General features: G+C 38.5%; 1 protein-coding gene across 4 annotated transcripts in view; it reads left to right on the top strand.

Annotated features, from left to right (window-relative positions):
* Positions 1 to 19,690, top strand: part of ITSN1 (intersectin 1) — a 119,040-nt gene that overhangs the window by 42,535 nt on the left and 56,815 nt on the right. For all 4 annotated transcript variants that reach the window (XM_026040357.1, XM_026040356.1, XM_026040358.1 and 1 more), the window contains 9 exons: positions 400 to 500; positions 1,971 to 2,034; positions 4,178 to 4,315; positions 4,814 to 4,929; positions 9,710 to 9,972; positions 10,799 to 10,948; positions 11,133 to 11,273; positions 15,227 to 15,314; positions 15,493 to 15,632. In XM_026040357.1, the coding sequence (XP_025896142.1) occupies positions 400 to 500; positions 1,971 to 2,034; positions 4,178 to 4,315; positions 4,814 to 4,929; positions 9,710 to 9,972; positions 10,799 to 10,948; positions 11,133 to 11,273; positions 15,227 to 15,314; positions 15,493 to 15,632 (1,201 nt within the window). The remainder of the gene's footprint in view (positions 1 to 399; positions 501 to 1,970; positions 2,035 to 4,177; positions 4,316 to 4,813; positions 4,930 to 9,709; positions 9,973 to 10,798; positions 10,949 to 11,132; positions 11,274 to 15,226; positions 15,315 to 15,492; positions 15,633 to 19,690) is intronic.

Genomic DNA, 19,690 nt, shown 5'->3' on the forward strand with positions numbered 1-19,690 from the left:
ATAAATGATTTGGCTAAGACAACCAGCTAAAGATAGGGTAAGATGAGATAATACTTGTGCTGACTGCAGTAAGGCATTTCCTTCCATATACTTAGGTAAAAGCTTTTAGTTCCTCTAATCTATTTGGGTTATTTAATTCTCTGCTAGTAAAGAAAAAAGCAAAACTTAGGCCTGTCATTCATCTTGACTGAAAGCCATGTTTCAAGACACTGAACCATGATGAATGTTTTCAGACAAGAAGCATAAGGTGCTGTGGTTTCAGGAAAAGAAGAACTCTTAAAWGGATCATTTCAAGCATAAAATTCTGTGCAGCACTTCTATCATGTTGTACCTGTAGCTAGCTTCATGTGACAAAATGTACAATTATGTATTTTTCTCTCCTCTGCACCCGTTTTCCAGTGTGCCTCCTGTGGCAGAATGGGCTGTACCTCAGTCATCAAGGCTGAAATACAGACAGCTGTTCAACAGCCATGATAAAACRATGAGTGGACACTTAACAGGTATTGAAGTTTTTGAGGTGTGTGTGTGTGTCCTTTTTAACTGTAAAAGGCTGATTAAAACATTTAGAAAATATTCATAACAGACTGTCAACCCTCTCCTTTTTCTTAGTCCATTTTTGTGTTACAGTTTCACAAGTGCTTCAAAATCTTGTTTAGGAACAAACAGTCATTTATGAACGTGTAATAATTTTATTTATTTATTAAGGGGAAAGGGTTGAGAAAGGGATCTTGAGCCATCTAAAAGCTGTAGAACTGGATTACCAAACACAGTTACAAGAAATTCCAACTAAGTTTTCATTCCTACCTGACCCCTTCAGTTTTCTATTTTTCCTCATTCACACTATTCTTTGTGCTTTTCTTTAAGCTTCATTAACAAGAACACTGAAGGCTTTCACAGAGTAGACCACAGGACAGATCTTACTTTATATAGACAGCAGAGTGGCAGCATTTATGCAGTAAAATCTTTCAATTTTGTTTCCAAATTTCTAGCTATATGTTTGTGTACTGTTATATACTGTATCTAACTATAGAATACTGTTGGATCTAAAAATTAGTTGTAGGCAAGTGTCTGCATATTCAAGAGACACATCAACCAAATATATAAAGGACAGGAACAACCCATGAGTGAAAAAACACTCATACTTGATTCTGTGTSATTTATTTTTCTCTATCTCCCTCCTCTCACTCCTCAATTATTAAATTATATGTTTGTGTTCATCTTTGTACTGGAACTRTAAAACAGGTAGGCTGTTGGCTTCTGACCACAGAGAGATTTTGCTTTAAGGGGTTGTTTCTTTTTCTCATCAATCAAGGGCCTGGTATAGCTCTTACCCTGCTTTTATGGCCACACAGATTTCCTGAGCATACACAGACAGGAAAAAAAAATCTACAATTTTTTTCTCCTTCTCTTAATTGGTGGCCTGTTACCTATAGGATGGAATGTGCTGGGGTGAAAACATTTCTCTGTTGGAAAATATGAGAACTCCAATAGCAGACGATAAATGGGTTTTCCTTTTGGAAGGCTTATAATCTGTTGGTCTCCTTTTTTGCAAGTGAGAACATATTTGCCTTGGGGTGGAACAGTCATCATAGTTGGGATTCTTTTCTCACCTTGTTCTCTTCATTTTTTTTTTTGGCCAAATAAGTTGGCTGTGGGAGATGGATTCCTGGAAAGGATACACTGGGTTGTGTGAAATCTGCAGCTGTTTACAATATTCAGCTTACCCGCTGATAACAAGACCTGCCTCATTGCAAAAAGACAATTCAGTAATTTTCTCATTTGTAGTTGTAGTATGCCTAGTCTGCTCATAATCTGACCAAAAAAAAAAAAAAAAAAAAAAAAAAAAAAAAAAAAAAAACTCTCCAGTGTTACTTATTCAAAACTAAGATCTGCTTGTGAAATAACTTTTTGGTAAAACATGAGAAGAAAAAAGTTTCTTATGTTTGTTAACACTTGTTCTAATTTGCTAGGTCCACAAGCAAGAACTATCCTTATGCAATCAAGCTTACCCCAGGCTCAGCTGGCTACAATATGGTAAAGATAAATCTATTGATTTCTACCAAACTAAAAGCTGTGCTTACACCTCTCTGCTACATAATGCATTTTTTTCTTTCTTTTCCCTTTCCCTACAGTGATAAATCATTATGCTTTCCTGTTTTTAATAGCTTTTATAATACAGAACCTGCAGCCTTGTCCATATATTGATATTACTCAAGCCCACAAAGGAGTGTCTTTTGTTATGAACACATATGGTTATGCACATAKATGTGTGTTGGATTTTAATTATGGGGTTTTTAGACAGACCAAACATTCAGCCTTCTCCCTTTTCCGCCTCCCCTGCCTTATGTGATAGCAGCAACAGTGCAAGTTATACAYGTGCTCAGGTAGTACAGAAAGGAAACTTAATGCATAACCAGCSTTTCTTTGGGGCTTGTCTGCATCCTGTGCTGATGAGAGGTGAATTTCTAAGGACTTCCTCCCAAGGAACTGGAATTACATCCTCTAAATTATCAATTTTGAAAGGAGGATTTGTCTTGGCTCCTCATTTCTTTCCAGGTTCTTGTATGCCAAAGTATACTGTGTTCTTTTATCTTGATGTGGCTTGGCCTCTCTCTTCACACTTTGGAAGCTTATACCCTCTCTGTACCCCATGTAGTGTATCTACTTTATTACTGTGGTAATATTTGCTTGCTGTGGATTTATGATTGCCTTTGGTGGCTTCTAAACTGTCATTCTCACCAGTTATTTTTAATTTCCCGATTCCCCATGCAAGTTATTTCTAATTAACTTCTCTACTTCATATGTATTTGCTTGAAAACCATTGTCAGCTCACTAACCCATCTGGCTTGTGTTGTGCGAGGCTGTCAGCTGTGTTGCTGCTTTAATCTAGAGGTTCAATTGCACTTGTTTTCTTTGCTAAGCACTGATGTTTTTCTTAGCTCTTCAAAAGCACTCTCTGTTTCCCAACAAAGCTACTATGAGGAAAAAAACAGCAACCTGATCATCCAACAGATGATCAGCCAAAAATTACCGTGCTCCCAGTGTTTGAGGAGGGCTGTGTGGGCAGGGGAATGACATGCTAAACATAACAGTTTTAATTTTTGACACTTAAAACTGCCAACTCGACTGCAATAAGAAATGGATTTTGCAGCTTCCGCTTGCCTGACTGTTGCCCCTTTTCCCAATTCTTAGTCCATGGCAGTGGAGCCATTTTTCCTGTTCCCTGGGCGAGATTCATTGGTCTGTGTAGGGGGTCAAGTCACTGGCTCACACGTAGGCCCCYGAGGTGAAGCAGAGTTGTGCAGCGTGGCGGCAGCAGCAGCTTCCGTGTTTCCCCGATAAAGACATTGGGCCCGGGCAGCCAGGGCGGCCTGTGCCCGCTGTCGGCCTGCGCACTAGCTCTGTGCTCCGCCACCTGGTTCCTAGGCCCAACGTGAGGAGCTCAGCATCCCGGYCATGCACCACACGGGGCTCGGAGAKTCTTCCAAGGTCAACGGCACGGAGCCCTGTGCCTTGGAGACAGCAGAAGAGCAACTCGGTTGTTCGCAGGAGTTGTCCACRGTCTGCCTGTCCGGCTGGAGTCAGCAGAGTGTTAGGGAGCAGAGCTGAGGCCTACGCTGTTGAAATGTGCCTCTGTCAGAGTGAGGCCATCCAGAGACCTGACTGCATCGTTTTTATAAGGACATAATGCTAAATGGTTTTCAGGCCTTGTCTGGCCTGGAGCACAAGTGGCTTTGATTTTAATGCAAATGTGTATTCTGCAGTGTGGCATAGGAACCTCCAGGGAAGCAGGAGGCCAAATCACAAATTTCTACAGGACTTTTGGACGGATCCTTTTTTGAATGATAGTGTAGTGGAAGTTCATGAGGTGTGCAAGAAAATTTCACCGATTAACTTTACATACCCAGCTTATGATACAGCCAATACACAAAGCACAAGCAAAGTAGAAGCCATACCTAAAATAATATTGTCAAGGATGTACATTAACAGATGCACACGCAGGAATGTGGGAAATGAAATGATGCATTGTGTTACTGCTTCTTAAATTTATTTTAAAGAAACAAAGTAGTATGAGAAAAATTGGTAGAAAAAAAAAGAATTTGGGAACTGAATATGTCAAAACTGTGGTTTCTAACAATGATTTTTAATCTTGACTTTGCACCTTTTCTTTAAAAAGGAATCTTTCAGATATTGATCAAGATGGAAAACTTACAGCAGAAGAGTTTATTCTGGCTATGCATTTAATTGATGTAGCTATGTCTGGTCAGCCACTGCCACCTGTATTGCCTCCAGAGTATATTCCACCTTCATTTAGGTAAACAACTATGATTCTGTGATCTCACTCTTAATATTTTTGTTTCATTTGAGAAACCTGTGGCCTGTCCTGTGAATGCAGAGAACAGAAGGTTGAAAAGCATTCCTCCTCATCTTTGTATTGTGTGGGTGTCAGAGAATACTTCCCTGTGGTGCCCTCTTTTTAGCTTAACTCATGAGCTCTCTCCCCTCCTCTGCAACTTTTGCTCTTGTCTAAACCATCATTTTCCAAACTCCAAACTGGCCATAAATTAAAGGTCTTGGGGACAGGGTGAACACATCAGTAGGATGAATAAAATTTGAACTAGGTTGCTGAGGACATGAGTGTGTTCTGTGGAGTAGACTGTCATCTCAATTGAAATGGTAGAATAAGGTACTAAGGGAAACACTGAGGGAAATGGTTAAATATTATATCGTTGTATAAATTTATAATTTCATCACTAATTGGTAAGTAAATCTGGTGCTTTTAAGCAACTGAAAATTATCCTTCTATTGACAGAAGAGTACGCTCTGGCAGTGGCATATCAGCTGTAAGTTCAGTATCAGCAGACCAAAGGTTACCAGAAGAACCAGCTTTAGAAGAAGAACAGCAGCAACTGGAAAAGAAATTGCCAGGTGAGCAAGTGGAAATGGGGATGTAGTGTGAGCTGTTATCAGAGGGACATTATCATCAGATTATATAGGCTGTGCAGGAAGATTGTTGTATTAAGGAGCGTTTTCAGATCACTGTGACATATCAGAGATATAGAAAAGACACTGCTTGGTCCAGCTAATTCTTGACTGTTGACACAATGCTTTTGACTAATGATAGTTGAAATATGAACAGCTTTCAGACTACTTTTCTTATGTGCCTTTAGCCGAAGGAGATCTGTTATAACAATGCAAAGAAGACTTTTTACCACCCACCATTTTCTAACTTAGGTGGAACATACTTCTGTTTACAGACAAGATCACGGTGTATATATAGCAAGGCCTGTATCATTTCACTCTGTGTGCCAGTATGCTCTGTTAGCCCTGCTTAAAAAAAAAATAAGTTGAAAGCATCCTAGTGGCAACCAAGCAAGGAGTTTATCATCAATGACTCCATCCTCAGTTGTCACTGAATATAAGACTTAGCACATTAGAGTGTGTTTCTAATTCCATTAGAGGGACAAAATGGGTTTTATTCTGTCTCAGGACATTGAAACTACCACTTATTGCTCATCTGCCCAGAAATTTTCCTGGAGGTGTTTATCACCCAACACCCAATTTATCAACCARCCCTTTGGCACTGAACAGATGGGAGCAGGAATGTTAGGCCTGTGCACTGTGCCCAACTAAATATATTTATTTTGCAGTACTTAAAGGCGTTGCTAATATTGGAATTGAAGAAATTCTCTAATTCTCAATTGAGCTACTTTGTTTGAACTACTTTGTCTAAAACAAAATTGAACATGTGAACTATAGACAGACTCTTCTTTATCTTGCCAAAATTGAATCAAATTTTTGAGATCATGGAGTACATTTAAAGTGGAATTAAATTGCACTTAAAGTGTTACACCATGGGTCAAAATTGCCGCTTACCTCTATCAAACCTTTGTTTTAAAGATTCAATGCTTTAAATAGAATAATTTCTTCATATAAAGATGAGATATTTAATATTAAATATCTTAAGCAGTGCTGTAGTGCATCAAACCGAAGTTTCTTTTGCTTCGCATGTTGTTTTCAATAGTAGCTTGTAGCAGATATTTATTTCATCCTTTGAATCTCTTTTTTAATCTGCAAGAGATGCCTTTAACTAGAGGCTGCATCCACACTAAAATTTGGGGTTAATTACCAGTGGATTTAGCCTCCATTGATTTGTCAAGTTTTTTCCTGCCAGTCTTTCTTGGTAGGATTTTCATAACACTTCAGATCATCCACTTTTCTCTGAATGGGGTTCAGTTTTGCTGTGTTTCTTTTTAAGAAATAAGGTGACCAGAATCTTACATAGTGTGGCAACATGATGAATTTAAAGAATAACATAATCTTTSGTTTTTATTCTGAAATCTTATAATTGTTTTGCTCACTTGATCACAGCTTAGATTTGATGTTAGAGGTGATGTTTCACCTCTAGAAACATCACTTTTAGAGGTGTTTCAGTAGACTATATGCAGTAGTATTAACATCTTTTCACAGTAATAAACATTCTAAAGCTCATGACTCTGTGTGCATAGTTACAATTACTATTTATTCCCTGCATGCACTACTTTGTAATCATTAATATTTGAATTTCCTTTGCTGCTTCTTTGCAAGATCACTGAGATTTTCATAAAGGACCTTCTAGTCAACTTTTTGTTTTAAAACATTGAATATCTAGTATTTCTTTTCACTGTATTCCAGACCTCTTTTGAGTGTGTTGAACAGCATAATTGCTGTAGAGATCTTTGAAGGAAGCTACAGAGAATCTAGCATTGTGAAAAGGGGGAGTTTATCTTACCCTTTAATTCCATTTTTTTAGCAGTTTACTAATTCCCAAGGACTTTTGTATCAGTTTATTCAGGGGACTCTTGAATCAGTGTGAGCAATTCAGATACGACTCTTATCTTTGGCTTGTGTTTTATCCCTAACTGCTGTTGGCAGCTGCTGGGTATCTCCTGGCTGCAGGAGGCAGTGAGGTTGCGGGTGCTGCTGAAATGGACCTTGCTAAGGGGCAGCTGCACATTGTGCCCAGTCTGGTCCAACAATGAAATGTTGGCTCCCAGGTGAGCTTGGACACTCCTGTGTAGGCCCTTTCTGGATCTTGAGGTCTTTGGKATGCAATTTGTAGGGACAGGAAGGCTCACCACTACCTTGGCTTATTTTATTAAAGAAACTTTGAAAACACCCACATACTCTTCTGTTGAACAGATCTTTATCAACCGGCTTATTGATAGAAAAGGGGTTGGAGGAGAGCCCAGCTCTGCTTTACACATGAGAGGCAGCTCTTTGCTCTCTTGATTCTTCCACCTCTTATAATATTTAGTCACATAGACTCCATGTCAAGAATTCTCTGCTACTTTCCCCAGCATGGGAGTAGATAACTGGGCTGTGGCTTCCAGGATCACTGTTCTGTCTGAAATACTGGTGTTGCGTTTGTCATCTTCTAGTCTTACGGCGCTGAGGTTGATTAAAGGATGGATTGTATTGCACAGCTCGTAGCTCATGAATTTTGTATTTGAGCTGTRGTTTAGCATTGACTGGATTTGGCGGCTTGCTACTTTTCATTTTACTGGTTTTGATTTTGCTTTTGTTCTAAAGCCATTTCTGTTTCCAATTTGAGGAGAACTAGAATCTATAAACCTTTCACTGTATCTATAATGTATAGATCTTCCCCTGTAAAATTCTCTCATAGAATGAACATTGTCTCCCTTTTCATTGCTTCTGCTAACTAAATCCAGCTGGATAGTTTCTTTTAAGGCATCTGAAAGCTTTTATTTTTGACTTTTATGACTTTTTAGACACATCTAGAGAGGTCAGTAATTATGTATTTCATTTAACTTCCTACCATTTATTCTCTCTTTTTTTTTTTTTTTTTTTTTGATATGTTATGTTTATTGGCCTCATAGCTCACCTTGATTTTGCTGAGTGACCACCTTAACTTGTTGGACAGTCCTCTTAAAGCTCACTGTAGCTTCTTGGTGACACGTTTTTTCTCAGCCTTTAAAAAATATCGTAAGCAATGCCAATGCTGCTTGTCAACTTTTTGTCCTKCCGAGTATTCCTTTTAACTGTCTTACTTTTCTTTTTGCCCACTGTCTTAGATCAATATGTATAATAATCATATTCTCTATCAATCTGTGTCAGAATATTCTATGAACTCRGTGCCTAATTTGAGTGAAACCTGACAGAGTCAAAGACCTCAGAGAGATTAAATGTCTTCAGGTTTCACAAAATGTGGCGGTTGGATATAGGGGAGCGGCCCAAATTTAGGAAAAAGTGAGGAGAATTCAGCTGGTTCAGCAGATGTTGGGCCAACATGTCAAAACTGGTGCAAGCACAGTTGGAAGTAAGCGTGCTATCTCTTTGATAGCTGGTACAACTCTTTGAGATAGTATCTGTCTTTGATCACATGCCAAAAACATAAATGCTGAGCATGAGAGGAGAGAAATATAGAATATGGGTGGTGGAAATGGGACACGGGATATTAAAAGAAAAAGGTTGAAGAGGAAAGAGGGATTTGGGGGGAATTAGAGAAATAATAAGGGAGGAAGCTGGGAACATGGATTGAGGAAGGGCAATCACAGAATCACAGAAGAGTTGAGGTTGGAAGGGACCTCTAGAGATCATCTAGAGTCATCTTCCTGCTCAAGCAGGCACACCTAGAGCATGTGGCACAGGGCGGCATCCAGGCGGGTTTTGAAGACCTCCAGAGAAGGAGACTCCACAACCTCCCTGGGCAGCCTGTGCCAGGGCTCTGKCACCCTCACAGTAAAGAAGTTCCTCCTCACCTGCAGATGGAACCTGCTGTGTTTCAGCTTATGCCCATTTCCCTTTGTCCTATCGCTGGCCACCAATGAGAAGAGCTTGTCTCCTTGCTCCCTACATTCTCCCTTCATGAACTTGCACATGTTAATCATATCCCCTCTCAGCCTTCCCTTCTCCAAGCTAAACAGGCCCAACTCACTCAGTCTCTCCTCATATGAGAGATGTTCCATTCCCTTAATCAGTTGCCCTCCGCTGGACCCTCTCTAGAAGCTCCAGGTCYCTCTTATACTGGGGAGCCCAGAACTGCCCCCAAYACTCCTGGTGYGGCCTCAYCAGAGCTGAGGAGAGGTGCAGAATCCCCTCCCTTGACCTGCTGGCAACACTGCTCCTGATGCAGCCAGGATCCCACCKGCCTTCTTGGCCAYGAGGGCACATTGCTGACTCATGGCATTCTGTGATATTGCAGAGGAAAGTCAGGGACCCAGTGCTGGGGGAAGATCTGACAGTGTAAACATGCAAGAATCCGGTGGTCAGGAGTTCTGATCGTATGGATTTTTTTGACAATATCTTCTGCTAAATTCTGTGATTACTTGTGGTATCTAAAATAGAGCTGTTGGTTCTTGAGTTCTTGTTATTACCAAATGTATGGTGCAACTCAAGACTTCGTGTCCACACGCAGGATTTGATTGTCTAAATCAGACCCACCTTACAGGGCCAGGTAGAGGAGCTTAGGAGCCTGAGGAACTGGACCTGCAATTCCTGCCTTAGTTTCCTAAGGATATGAGTTTTAAGGGAGCTACAGTATAATTGCTAATGACAAAGCCTAGAACTACCCATGGAGCTCTGTTGTTAGTGGTTGCGAACAGCTTGCAGCACTGTTGGGAGACTTTGCAGCCAGTTTTGCTTAAGCATTCTTTAAGTCAGTAGCACGGTTTAATTCTCTTTCGCCATGTGTTTCCACACATTCAAGTCACATTTGAAGATAAAAAACGTGAGAACTTTGAGCGTGGCAATCTAGAACTTGAAAAACGGAGGCAGGCTCTCCTGGAGCAGCAACGCAAAGAACAGGAGCGTCTCGCGCAGCTGGAACGGGCAGAGCAGGAGAGGAAGGAACGTGAGCGGCAGGAGCAGGAGCGCAAAAGACAACTGGAATTAGAGAAACAGTTGGAGAAACAACGGGAATTGGAGCGGCAGAGAGAAGAGGAGAGGAGGAAAGAAATAGAAAGACGAGAGGTAACCGCATGTAAGGATAGTGGTTAGGGAAAGTGGGTATATTTGATTTGACAAAACAGAAAGTATGCATTACGTATTTTGCCATCTTTGTTTTTTGTAAGCATGTATTTAAAGAATGAATTTAATTTTTGAGGTTTTTGAAGTTGAGGAAAGAATTGGCCATTTCTTCTTGTACTTTGTATGCAACAAAATGAATGAATCGGACATTTATAAATAGGAAAAAGTGCCCCTAACCTCCGGTTTCTTTACAACATTCTTTTTTTTTGTCTCCAATGTAAAGAGATGCTAGAATGAATGATGAAATACATCCGGGCATTGACGACATTCATGCTTTTCCTGTACTCAGTTAATGCTTTAAAGAAAACAGATATTGTTTATTTTAACAAAAGCCATTGCGTTTTCACATTGCCAGTTAATGAGGCTTTCAGCTCAGTAGCATTTGACTGTTCTTTGCAAAGCTGCAGAATGCCTACTGTTGGGGGGAGATTTGATGCTATCCTGGTGAGTCCTTGAAGTCTTAATAAGAAATTTTATTAAACCAGAAAATTGGGCTTGGCAAAGTTATTAAGGTGGAAGAATATTACAGTTGATCACATATCAGCTAGAGCATGAAGGTGTTGTTGACAGTGCTTTCAAATAAGGATTTGAACAATTGGATAATTCCTCTGCTTAAATATAGGGACATACTTAGACCATAGCTTATCAGTTATCRGTGTATATATAATGTTTCAACTGCATACCTGAATACTAGTGATTAAAATAGTTTCTCAAAAGAGTTTTTTCATATATTCTTTCTTTCTTTTCTTCTTTTGGTTAAATGCTAAAGGCTGCAAAAAGGGAACTTGAAAGGCAAAGACAACTCGAGTGGGAACGTAATCGTCGTCAAGAGCTTCTAAATCAAAGAAACAAAGAGCAAGAGGACATAGTTGTTCTGAAGGCAAAGAAGAAGACCTTAGAATTTGAGCTGGAGGCTCTAGTAAGTGATTCCATTGCAGATAAAACACATGAGCACAGTAATGAGTGTGATATAATCTTGTRTAATTTCTATAAGTAGAGAATAAAAGTACTTTTTAGTTTTCAGAGATACACAAGATCCTGACTTGAATGGCAAATCATAATGGTAAAACAAAGGTTTGTTTTTTCTTTTTTYCCCCCTGAAGAATGATAAGAAAAACCAACTGGAGGGGAAGCTTCAAGATATCCGTTGTCGGCTATCTACCCAAAGACAAGAAATTGAGAGTACCAACAAATCTAGAGAACTGAGAATTGCAGAAATTACCCATTTGCAACAGCAGCTACAGGTGAGAAAATGTTTTGTCTAGTTTTTGGATTTAGGCTTATGCTTTGTCCTCCCCACCTGTATCAATATCCTAAGTAAACTTGGCACCAAATGTGTTGTTTCTTTTGCATAAGTTGACAATTTCTCTATCTCTCCTCCTTTCCCTCTCTTCCTCCCTCTTACCCACCCCCCAAAAAAAAGAAAGTCAGTTTCTATTAAAGAATAGAAAATAAAATCTGTACTGGTTCTTCAGGCAAATATAGGAATTGTTGTCTTCACTTGAAAATATAAATGCAATTTTCACTTCATGCTCACAGAATCTTTTTTTGGGGGAGTGATAAATTATTTAGCTGAAAAAGTTTTTTTTTTTTGGTCTGGTGAAGAGGAAAAAATCTGCCTTTTTAATTCAGCATTTGCTGTTTACATCTTTAAAGAAAGAAATTACTTCAGTAATGTAACTTGCTGGGTTTTTTTTAATTGGAAAGTAATGAGCTTTCAAAATTGAAGCAACTTTAACTATGCTGTAGTTCCTAGTCTAATCCTAACAATTATCTTTCCTTCTGTTTAGATAAGGTTCTCTGCCAMATTAAAGATAGAACTCATCTAATGTCTGCTTTGAATCAGTGTTCTTTACACTTGGTAAAGGTTTACAGTGAAGTTAAAAGGTTTGACTTAAGGATGTTTATTTTTGTTACGTGTTTTATGCCTTCTGAAATAAATTTCTAGCCAGAAATGCAGGCATTCTCAGTGTGTCTTTACTGGTTCAGAGAGGATCTGACRCTCCTGTTATGAGGACTTAAGAAAAAAAAATATTAACTTACTATTCTATTTCAAATACCTAAGCCTAATTAATATAGTACATTCAGTTGAATAAAAGCAGCTCTTGAAAGACTGTTTGCCTTGTTTCTTAAAACACCTTYCATGTCCATAGAGGCCAATATGCTACAGTTGGGATTTGTTCCCATYGTAACAGATATTCTAGTAATCTGTAAGAAAATATATCTGTTAAAGAATTTTGAATGAGATTTCATAACTATAGTAGATAGAAYCTATAATAAATAGAAAGTGCAGGCGAGGAAAAAAATGTGATACTGAGAGTGTTAGGAAACAAGTAATGAGAGGGATAATCCATCTACAGGTAGTTGTGTTTAAGTAGCTTATTAGAAAGTATTAAATAAAAAGAAGTCAGTACCAGTGTTCTCTGCAGACTGTTCCTGTTTTCTAGCTTTCTAATCATCTGCTTGACAACTACAGCACAACTGTAGATGTGCTTTCTTTGCCTTGGTTTTAGCTGAATCATAAAAAGTGAAGTCAAGTAATGAAAGTAAAAAACTGAAGGAGGGCAGAAGGATTTTTGAGCTCTCTAACATTTTGCTTGTGCTACTCRTTGCCAAATTGCAATGGGAGAAAAGCAGATTGCTTTCTTTGGTTGGCTGCTTTTGTTCAGCATTTCAAAGACGCTCCTTTTTGTCTATGAAGACGACTAATTAATTTACTGCACTGAAATTGTTCTGGAACATCCAGGTCAAGCAGAGTGAATTTTGCACAGTTGTCTAGATTTTACACATGCTTTGGAATCATTTTAGACACCACCTAATTTTTGTCCACTTCTGTCTTAGGTGATATTTTTAACTATCTGTAGTCATTGCAAGCTCTTCTAGAGAGTGTGTATCCAGCAGCCTGGATAACACACTTCAGACTATTTGCTTTCTAAGTTGCCTTATTCACATTGTCTCCTCCTGAGTAATGAAACCCACACTTGCCTTTCTTGGTGGTTGTTTTGGTTGGGGGCAGAGAAGGAGCTTTTTTTTAATATTAAAAGTAGTAGCTGTGGTTTTGTGGTATCATCTTCTCTCAGGTCATCATTGATCTCCACCAGTAATATTTCAGCTGAATGTTGCTTGAGGGATTTATCTCGGTGGCATCACGAGTCCAGAAGAGTCACTAATCAGTAGAAAAGAACAAGTTTTATATTTTAGCTTTTAAAAGAATTAGTTTTATATTTTAGGCTTTATATTTTAAGTGAGAACCTAAAAGCATATTGAGAAATTATGATGACACCGAATGTATCCCTTTTCCAACAAATGCCCTGTTTTTCAAATAGGCTGTAAATTTATTTAATTTGAAGAGGGGTCAAAAAAAAAGAGCATGTAACTGTTTTAAAATGAGTTTTTCATGCTCTGAACTATTTATTTGGTTTAAAAAAAAAAAAAAAAAAGGCAAAAAAAAACCCTCAGTTCTTTGTAGGGTATTACCTCTTTACTGGAATGGAAATACTTCAGTTTAATACATCTGACACTTGTTATGGAAATACGAGTTAATTAAAACAAGTAATTATTTTCCAACCTAGTAATTAGTTTCAAGAAGCTGTTTGATAAAAGTGTGGAGGAAATTGTGTAACAGAAGAATGAAAATTTGTGCCAGTTAGAGGGSCCAGTGGTGCCTGGCAGAGTGACTTTGCCAACGGTGGTTGGAAGGACCCAAGCTTCCTGTTGGTGAGATGTATATCCTTGAGGCAGGTCTATAGTGCATTTGGGGCTTCTGCTGCTTATGTGCAAGGATTATTTGCCTCCTTTGGCACCCAGTCTGGCTCCTAAGTAGTTTGGCTTTCCTCTCAAGCTCTGAACATGAGATATGTGGCAGAGGGACCTGCTGTATCTCATGGTATCTCAGTTCTGAGATGCCTCTTGCTCAGGGTTTAAGGTCAGGGCAGAGCTTTCTCCCGTTAGATGGAAAAGAACTGGATTTTAATTGCTTTGCTTGCTTCCTGCTGTTGTATGGGATATCATTCAATTCTTGCAAGTTGTGGCTCTTTGGAAGGAAGCAAATAGTCTGATTCTAGGTGGGAACTGGTGGTCCCGTGATAGGAATATAGGGCCTTGGGGATACCCTTGAAAGGCTGAAAAAGATCTACTTATGTTATAGGCAATGCAGCTGAATAGTGAGCTTCATGTACAGCTCCTGGCAGTCAACTGTATACTTTATCTTAATTTTGATACCTAGAGAATCCAAAGCCCTTGATTCTGCTGCACGACCAAGGTATGTCTGCTGGAATGAAGGAGATCAGTGGGCTGCAGTTGCACAATCTTAAAACCAGAGGCAGGCACTGCTGTTGGGCAACTGTGAAGCCATTTCAGTGCAGTCAACTTGGTGTTCTTGTAACCAAAATGAAAAACCTTTCTTGAGACTCACTCTGGGATTAAGGAATTAGATGACAATTATTCTTAGGGTTGTATTATGTCTCTCCCAGCCCTCTGTGACAAATTGAAATCACCAGATTGTCAGTTCCTCAAAAGACTTCAAGTCAAGACAGTTGGTAAAAGAAATTGCTTAGTTTGTCTGAAAAGAAGCGATGTTGATACCCCCCATAGCTTTTATATATTAAGCTGGTTTGTATCAGGCTTTTATAATTTGTTCTGACAATCTGAAGTTGGAGGTCAAGGCTTTGAAAGGCGCATGAAGAAGGACTTCACCTTCCAGAAGGAGCAAGGATTATATGTGATTCACCACAGGAGGGCTTCCTCATCTGCGAGGCCTCCTATGATTTCTTGGTGGGCAGTGTTGTGAATCCGTGTTGAAACTGAGACCTTGATTTCTTTGGAGAATAGTAAACAGAGATCTAAAACTAAAATCTKTTCTCTAATAGGGTTTGTGTTGCATAGCTTTTGGTCATAAGGTATATCTTTAACGTAAGATTTTTTTTTCAAAAAATATTATTAATAAACTGAAAATATTCATTCAGTTCCTGATCAAACTTAGTGTTTAATTGTTCAAGTGAGAAATACACTGTTAGCAAGTGTTTGCTTTAACATTTCCTAAACCCTGTCCTTCCATTTTTTTTGCATAAAATTTCATCKAGTTTTAGAGCAATGTGCATATTCAGTAGAAATACAGGAAATAGTCAAGCAGCTACATCAGTCATCTTTTTGCTTGTTTGCTTGTTTCTAATTTTATCCTTCCTTGCTATTTTTTCAGGAATCTCAGCAGATGCTTGGAAGGTTGATTCCAGAAAAGCAATTACTCAATGACCAACTAAAGCAAGTTCAACAGAACAGTTTGCACAGTAAGTAAATTTTAAAATATGCCAGAGTCAGACTGTGTAGCATATAATCTTACTTTGCACAACATACTGTGYAATGTGCATTTTTTATCTTGTGAGATGCATGTTGAAAAATGGTGCCTTCTGTGACCTGAATTGTCCATGTAAGAATATATTTATTTGACAATATCTTTAAAAACAGGAGATTCTCTTCTTACTATCAAAAGAGCCTTAGAAGCCAAGGAAYTAGCCCGTCAACAGCTTCGAGACCAGCTAGATGAAGTAGAAAAAGAAACCAGATCTAAACTGCAAGAAATTGATATTTTCAATAATCAACTGAAGGTAATTGTAGACTTTTTAACCCACTCTAAATGTTCAGTTAATTCCTTTCCGCCTTGATCATGGGAAAATATATTGAACTAAAATGATGCATTCAGAATGTTAATATTGGACACATTCTGAAATCTATAATTTCTTTGTTTAAAGAAAATACTACTGAGCATCTAAACTATTKGAAGCAACTTAATCTACAGAATCTGTAGATGAAATTTGAGCTCTGATTTTAGATCTGAGGTGATTTGTAAAATTGCCAGTTTCTGCCCTTTTGCACTGAAGGAGGGCAAGACTGTAGTATATTGAGAACATGTTGGAATCAGTGCTTCAAAATCAAAGTTGTGACTTGGTGAAATTCTGCCTTTGCAGAGTTTTCATCTGATCTTTATAAACTCATACTTGTTCTTAAATGTAGTTGTGTCTTGTTTGTGGTTTCATGCTTTATTGATCAGTCTGCTGTTGAAATTGTGTGAGCTGTTTATTTTTGCATATTAAAACTACAGAAATTGCAAAAGTCAGTAGAGGAAGAATATTATCCTGAGAGGAGATACCAACCAGTCTTCTGGCACTCTTTAAATTTATTCTTTTGAAGTGCTTTGCAGATAAATATGACTAAGGTGTATTCATTCTAAAATCAGTGCCATCACTTGATTTGATCATGAGTGACCTAAACAGCTTATAAATGGCTAGGGGGTGAACAATCTTAATCCTGTGACAGTAAGGAAAATATAAACTAAGTTATTATGATATCGGGCAGCTTAGCTTAACAAATAACAAACTGCTATTACTTAAAAAAGTGAAAATTCAGATTAAGCAAAAAATTGCTTTATCAAAGCATTTGTTATCCATCCAAGAATAAATTGTCTAGCTATACACTCCTTTTCAGTTGCATAGGAAAAGTGATTTCGGTGTTCAAATTTTAGTATTTAGAATGATCACTTAAAATGCTAAAGCCCAGCTGTTTCAGTTGATTTTTTAAAGGAAGGCTTCATCCAGCTTTGTCAGACTGAAGATGCTGACGTCTTGATTTTGCAATGTGTAGCAGAAGCAGTGCTCAGTAGTAAGATTGCTGTGTGATGCTGCTTGTTAGTGTTTTTGCCTTGTTGCAGCTTTCTTGCTTGCTGGAAGAGATGAGTTTAAGAGGACAAAAAACMAGTTAGTGGGACAGTTGTACTACTGAAACTGAGGGATGGGAGCTTAGTTCAGAGAACTGTAACTTCACTTGCAAGATAYGTTTTGGTGGGAGGGCCAGGATTTTTTTATTATTAGTCTTCACTGTCAAGTTCCTGCCCTTTCCTGGACTCAGCTTACTAAGGGAATTGCTCCAGTGCTTTCGCTAGCCAAGAAACCCCTTGGATGTTGCACATACAACTGTGATTTAACGGCCTTCCTTCTCGTGGAGGGAGCTCTCAAAGCACCTTGCATGTGGGATCTTGTGCCCAAAACARGCCCAAGTTTTCCAGAGACTCTCCTATCCTTTCTAGGAGTTTGTGTGAAGGAGAAGCCATGCTCTCATCCCATGTCAGAACACTCCAGTTTCTTATATACTAATATTGCTCAAATCCAAGTAGTCTGAACTTGAATAATTCCCCAAATCTTTTAACCTACATGAGCCTGTGAACAACTTGTTAGTAACTGCCAGTGGGAAGGTGGCTCTACTATTTGATAGMAAATTGCTTATATATAATTGCCAAATAAATAAATTCCCTAGTTAACAGAGGAAATATTGTTGGCTTATTAGTAACTGGGTGCATAAATATAACAGATCCTTTTTATGCTACAATACCTACCAATTTSTTTAATTATCAGTCAACTGTATAATGCTCACATTTGAAGACAAAACTTAAAGTAAATGGATCAAGACGACTATGATGTCTGAGTTCTAAATACAATAAAGGCTTGTTATCCATAAACTAGCAAAGATGGGGAATACCTGAAAGTTGTATGTTTATTTAATCCCATTTTTATTCTTTCATTAACTTTTTCACAGAATCACAGAATCTTCAAGGTTGGAAGGGACCTCTAGAGATCATCTAGTCCAACCTTCTCGCTCCAGCAGGGACACTCAGAGCACGGGGCACAGGGCGGCATCCAGGCGGGTTTTGGAGACCTCCCGAGATGGAGACTCCACAACCTCCCTGGGCAGCCTGTGCCAGGGCTCTGGCACCCTTTWTCTCTTTCTATTAATTTTTTTTYCTATSATCTACTCTTGTGCTCCAGGAGACTAGCAGGTAGAGATGCACATGTGAGGAGGCCAGAGGCACCCTGGTTGGCACCGTCTCATGCAGCTCTCGTGCCCTCTCAAGGGGAGCCGCGCGGCTGCTTGCCTTGTTTTTTATAACACAACCTCCGAAGGAGCACAGCTACTACGGGAGAGGTGCCAGAAAACGAAGCATATCTAACTACTGGTTTTATGTATATATTAGCTTGCAACATTTTGCAAATGTTTCCTACAGGGAGAGAGAGAAGTCGGTCTTTAATTAGGTAAAATACTTACTAGAAAATAGAACTAAAACCCCCAATACAAGGTATATTCTTAAAACACAACCAAGTTGATAGCAACATTAAATTACATCATTTTATCATCAATATTATCATTCTGACTATGAGCATCTATTGCTTTTAATTTTGCAAAGCTAGATTTCTCATTTACCCTTTTTAAACACCCTACATTGTATCTACTGATAGCGGATGCAAAACTACACTGACATAATGCTCCATACAAGATAAAATGAACAACTTCACTWGCATTTAGTGTTTAGCATTTAGTGGTTAATGAGACCACTTGTCCAGGTTTCCTTGAGGTTCTTATGTACTTTAGTGTACAGGTCAGCCCKTTAACACGATCATCCACTGCAGTTTGCACTGCATTTGCTTACGTATTAGAGTATTTTATGCTGTGCAGTAAGTGAACACACCCAGTTGATATTAAATTAGCTCGTCTTTGCTTTTTTTGTGGCATGTTCGAGTGACCAGAGAGAAAAGATCTTTCAACATTTCTTCTTTTCATCCTGAAAAAATAATGGATTTAGGTTCTTCTGATTCCTCCTTTGGAGGTTGAACAATCCAGTTACTTTTTTCCCCTTTTTTTTTCTCCAGTCAATATCTCAAGAGTTTCAAATAGTTAAAGAATTGTTTCTTGTTCAAAAACTTTGGAGTATAAAATATTYTCAGTATTTCAGAGCAGAGAGATGCAGGTATCTTCACTGAATGTCTATAGAGCTACAGCCACATAGTTCAAGGAAGAAACTGGTAGAACTCAAACACCACTATGGTTTTAGCTTAAAGCTGTAGTGGTTTCTTTTTTTTTTTTTTGTTTTGTTTTGTTCTAGAAAAGTATATTTTTGGGTGAAGAAATAGGTTCTCTAACTACCAAGTGGAAAAGTGTCAGACTGAGGCATTTTATCAAAGAAAGTAGCAGTCTTGTGAATTGTGCTGTGTTTGGCTACAGAATAAATGACTAAGCCTCTCACATGGTTGAAAATCAACCCCTTATTTTTATGGTTAAATATGGATAGGTAGCGTAGACTAAGGTATGCTTTAAAAATCTTAACCTAGAAATCTAACAATTAATGTTGATACAGATATTAGTAAAAAGCAATTGATCCATGTTCATTTCCTCTCCTTTATAAAACAGTTCTTTGAAATCCGAATTTGTATTAGATGTTCTGTTTGTAAAAATATAGGTCTACTGTAACTTAGTTTTCTAAATTCTTTCAAAATTCAGTTTAAGTTGACATTTAAATTTTACCAAGACGAGCCATTACAATCTATCAGATAAAGCAATTAAAAACAATTCCTAATACAATTCTTGTCTCCAAAGACCAAATAACTACTTAATGGAGCATAGCTAGGGCTCATTTGTGTTAATGCACAGGAGACAACCACTAAGCTACTGTTCCAGAAAGGCGTTCGTGTTGCCGGGAAGCTCTTGGCAGCACCTGGAAGAGGTGCTGAACACCCAGAAGCAAGTTCTTAAGAAGTGCTTTACATTTTGTGTCCTGTGGCGGTTGTTGTCAGTCCCTGTCTGGTCAGTGTGCACTGCACAAGTCTTGCCTATGAATGCC

Source organism: Nothoprocta perdicaria, unplaced genomic scaffold, assembly GCF_003342845.1.
Source record: "Nothoprocta perdicaria isolate Ctin4 unplaced genomic scaffold, notPer1 scaffold_254, whole genome shotgun sequence".
Lineage (NCBI taxonomy): Eukaryota > Metazoa > Chordata > Aves > Tinamiformes > Tinamidae > Nothoprocta > Nothoprocta perdicaria.